At 41.0% G+C, this 5,000-nt stretch overlaps 1 protein-coding gene across 1 annotated transcript in view; it reads right to left on the reverse strand.

Annotated features, from left to right (window-relative positions):
• Positions 1-5,000, reverse strand: part of Sf3b1 (splicing factor 3b subunit 1) — a 20,040-nt gene that overhangs the window by 75 nt on the left and 14,965 nt on the right. Inside the window, exons 6-7 of the mRNA XM_043027670.2 lie at positions 1,692-4,961; positions 1-1,524 (exon numbers count right to left, since the gene is read on the reverse strand). The exon at positions 1-1,524 is cut by the window's left edge and continues 75 nt beyond it. Of these exons, the coding sequence (XP_042883604.1) occupies positions 1,345-1,524; positions 1,692-4,961 (3,450 nt within the window). The 3' untranslated portion in view covers positions 1-1,344. The remainder of the gene's footprint in view (positions 1,525-1,691; positions 4,962-5,000) is intronic.

The following is a 5,000-nucleotide window of genomic DNA, read 5'->3' on the forward strand; positions in this document are numbered from 1 at the left end:
ATCAAAATACAAGCAGGATGGATTGTTAGACAGGATTATCTTAATCTATATGACTGCTACATTATTAAATTATGACATGATCTAGAGAAAGGTAACTTCTGCTAACTTATGATGAGCTGTCATTTGCCAATATGAAATATCTTGAATATTATACCATTATCATCCATATATTTGGTCAGATACACTAATAAGTAAATTTCTAACACATGAAACAACCATTCATCACTTTCCACTTGGGAGACAAATCACTTCCACAAAAAGAAATATTGTACTTTTACAAACATTCCTCTCCTATATCATTCTCACATATAAAAAGTTGGGCAATCTTCTTTTTTTTTATGGCTCCTTGAACAGTTTGATATTTGACATACAAATTCCTAAATTCTTGATAACTAGAGGGTCATCATTTTGTCAGGTACTTTTTGACAGCATCTCTTATTTAGATTTGGACCATCAAATTACCATCATTCTTATAGTATACATTCAGGAAGAAATGCTAACTACTTGCTTACATTTTTGTTGCCATACAAATCAGATTCTGCTATGCACAGGTTATGGACAATGATGCTTCTTAATGCACCAGTATAATTCATGAAGTCTGTAGAACTATTTTCACTTTTATTGTACTTTATCAAAAGGTTTCACATGAAACGCCAGTATCACTCGCTCCATCAATTTACTTTCAACATAATTTCTATACTTAATGGATACTATAATTCTTCAATTCACCATGAAAGAGTGAAAATGAAAGTAGTCCTACATCTTCATGTGAACTTGGACATCTTCAACAGTTATCCAGTGCCTAAACAAGGGCTACAAATGGCCTATAATTAGCACTTACTCCACGAGTATAAATGAAAGTGAGGAGAGAACAAAATACTGACGAGATGCCTATTCTACCATGGTCATTTTATGATCCAAAATTCACTCATTGATATCTATAGTATAAAATAAAACTTTGTGTGTGTGTGTGTGTGTGTGTGTGTGTGTGTGTGTGTGTGTGTGTGTGTGTGTGTGTGTGTGTGTGTGTGTGTGTGTGTGTGTGTGTGTGTGTGTGTGTGTGTGTGTGTGTGTGTGTGTGTGTGTGTGTGTGTGTGTGTGTGTGTGTGTGTGTGTGTGTGTGTGTGTGTGTGTGTGTGTGTGTGTGTGTGTGTGTGTGTGTGTGTGTGCATGTGCATATGTGTGTGTGTATGCATGCGTGTGTGTACACAGACTTGCTCACTCACTCACAAGCATGCATGTACACAAGTAAACAGATATCCCGCAACATAGACACAAACAACTTCGTATGAAAATAATCCAACATTTTCACTGAAAGAAGTCAATTTACTACAACAAAAACAACTACAAGATATAGTCAAGCTCATCCCTTGAGTAGATGTTGTTGCCAGTATTTAATATCCGTGGATACCCAGCAACAAGAGCATCTTGAGCGCCGATATACAAATTGTTGTAAATCTTCCAATACACATCTCGAACCTTTCTTGCTGGATGGAAGAGACCCTGCAACACATACTGTAGGATCTGAAAAATAGAATAATTTTCTTTGTAAATATCCTGTTTTGGTGAACTGCTTCATAAAATGAAACTTTGAGAATTAATACTATGTCAAATTACTATAGATTATCAATATCTGAAACTATTTAAACATATATATTTCAAACAAACAATAGTTCTCTTAATAATCTTACCTTTTGTGGTCCAAGGGCCACTCTAAGGCCTTCAATGCTGTCCATGAAAGCTTGGACCAGATGAGGTGATGTTTCAAAGATATTGGGCCATACATAATTCAGCAAGTGAATCAGTGCATCTTCACAACCAAATCCATAAACTCCAATAGCCATGTGTTTGATGGCTGCACATGCTGTTTGTCTATGAACTAGATCTCTATCCATGAGAGCATCTTCCAGAAGTGATGTTACAGCATAAATATAATCTTTCCCCATTTCACCGATGTATTCAAAAAGGAAAGAGAGGGACTTCAAAACACCATTTTGGACATTAAGTTCAGGAACTCTGTATTCATTCATAAGACCTGGGAGAACTGTAAATGGGGAACAAGTTTCAGCAACAATAGCAATAGCAACAGTTGTACATACTCGATTTTGTCGCTCTTGAACCTTAAGGTTATTTAGTAATGTTGCAAGTACATCATGGGGGCCAATAGCCTTGGCAATATAACCAAATGTGTTTACTGTTGCTCTGCGGATGGCTTTTTTGTGAGCTTTAAGCAGCTCAAGCAACTCAAAGCAAATTCTCATCCATTCACGAGGACTCACATACTCTGGTCCTCTGTCTGCAATACGTCCCACCAAGTCAATGCAATTTTCTTGTACTTTTTCATGTCGATTCTTTAGAATGGGAGTAAGACGTGGAAGAAGATCTTTGATGGGAGGATTCATTTTGTGCATTCCAATGACATTTACAATGCCTTTTAGAGCACCAAGAATGGATCCAAGAACTTCAGGATATTCCTCACCCAAATATTCATACAGCACAACACCTAAATGTCCCATCAGTTTCTCTTCTTGGCAAGTTTTCATCACTACTGCAATACGTGAAATCAGATCTGCAGCCTGCTGACGAACTTTAGCCGACTTATTATTCAGGCGCCACAATATAGTACCACAGATCTGAGGGAGATAAGCCTTGACACGTGATCCAAGAGCATTAACAATGGTACCAAATCCATTGAGCATAACAACATCTTCTGTAGTCTGTTCCTGGAATGCATAAAGAATACCATCAATCAACTGTTCTTCTAGTCGTGAATCAATGTCTGCTGCTCCCAGGTTGGCCATGATCTTTTCAATTGTCTCCATTACCATTTTACGGTACTGCTCATTTTCATCCTTTAAATCATCAACAATACGGTTAACAATTTCTGAAGCTCCAACTTTATTTGCAATTTCAACAGTGGTATCCACTAGCTGGCGGTAATTCCGACGATCAAGAGCCATCCTGTGGTTCCAAAAGTGTTTGAAAAAGTGGGGCAGGATCTCTTCCTTGATATATCCTGGTTCAACACCATCTGTTGCACAACACTGTTTGACTACCTTCAACACAATCTTCTTCATTTCTTCATCAGGACTTTGGAATTCTCGAATAAGGATCAACATCACTTCCCTTGTATAGTAGTCAGCATACTCTCCATCCATAAGTGGGATAAGATAGCCAATAGCTTTCAAAAAGGCAGCGAGACCCTTGCCACGGTGCTGGCGGATACCACGCCACAAAGGCTTCAAAACAGAATCAAAACTCTCAATACCATATGGCGTTGCTGCTTCTGCCAGAGCAGCCAAGGCAAGGGCAGTGATAGTTCTTACCTTCTGTTGCTCATCAACAAGTCCATGTTCAATAATTTCAACAAGGGAACGGAGATGAGGCAAAATAGCACAACCCATCAAGATAGCAATCTGCTGCACAATTTTGATACCAGTGTGCCTTGCCTGCCATGACTTTTTGCTCTTGCAAACAGCCTTTAAAAATGGTAGCAAGGATGGGATCCCAAGGGCAGATGCTACAACTGCAAAGGCACGAGCAGTAGTATTACGTACATACTCATCAATATTGTCAATATCAGGTCTCATTGTGGAAATCATGGTAGCTAATCCAGCAGCCTTGGCCAAATTACTGATGATCTCCCTACCTTCTACACGAGCATAGTAATCTTCATCAATAAGTAGAGGCTCAATGACCACAAGGATCTTGTGAACATAAGGGCGGACCAAATCATCAAGCTTGTACAGAACTCGATCAATAACTTTGACCAGAAGATGTCGTTCTTGATCCTCCAGTGTAGGAGACATAAGCAAAGGAAGAATCTGGTTGAAGAGAGGCCCTGCACCAAACTCTCTTGCTTTATCTGTAATCTGACGTAGTGCTGCCTTGCGCATAGGAGGAGTTCCATTCTTAATTTTGAGAAGCAATTTCATTATTTTCCTTTCCTTTTGCTCTTCTGGGCTTAAGCTTTCCTCATCAACATCTTGCAGAAGCTTATCAAAGTACTGGGCATCTTCAGGCTTCAGTAAGGGTAAGTTACCTTTTGGCTGTGAGTCATCATGCTTTGGTGTCATGCCTTCCTTTTGCATGTAGAAACCTTGAGGAGTTCCAATCATTGGTGTCGGAGTTGCTGTTAGTTTGCGCGCTGGTGTTCGAATGGGAACATAGCCCTGAGGTGGTGGTAGCACCTCGTAACCAGGTGGAAACAGTGCATCAAGTTCCTCATCGGTCATGGGCCTATTCCTCTCATCTATTTCCCTTTCCCACCTGAATGCATGAATTTGTTCTGGTGTCATGTTTACCAGTTGTCCAGGCGATGGAGTAGCCATGCCAATAGCTTTTGGCCCAACAGGTGTTGTACCTCCAGGAGTTATACCACCAGGAGTCATCATTCCTGGTGTCATACTAGGTGTGTGAGGTGTGGAGGGAGTCATAGCACCTGATGGAGTGGCACCCGGTGTTTGTGCTGCTGGAGTCTCATCCCATCGTGAACGCCGTTTGCTGGCACTTGGAGTTGGGGTTTCTTGTATAAGGTCACTAGCTCCGCGATCAGTACGAGGGGTTTCAGCCCACCCGCTGTTGTGTCCAGGAGTTTCTCCCCGGTCTGTTTTTGGTGTTTCATCCCATCGATTTCGTCGGGCAGAAGGAGTGGCCTTGTCATGAACAGGCGTTTCATGGCCAGGTGTTGCATGACCTGGTGTGGCATCCCACATACGAGTGCTCTGCCCTGGTGTTGCACCAGGTGTCTCACTTCCTTTAGCTCTCCCTGGAGTCTCATCCCAACGAGCAACAGATGGAGTTTCAGCTTCCCATGTTGTCTTTTTCTTTGGCTGTGGTGTTTCATCAGCTGTCTGATCCCATCGACCTCGTTTTCTTGGAGCAGCTTTTGGTGCATCACCATTGGTTGCCACAGCTTGAAGTGTTCCTTCCTTAGCTCTTTCCTGAATTGTTTTTCGAATCTGAAATGGAGTAATTTCTATTAGGAAACTATTTCTATT

This window comes from Penaeus japonicus, unplaced genomic scaffold (assembly GCF_977035675.1).
Source record: "Penaeus japonicus unplaced genomic scaffold, GWHDUDI00000001_assembly GWHDUDI00000020, whole genome shotgun sequence".
NCBI lineage: Eukaryota > Metazoa > Arthropoda > Malacostraca > Decapoda > Penaeidae > Penaeus > Penaeus japonicus.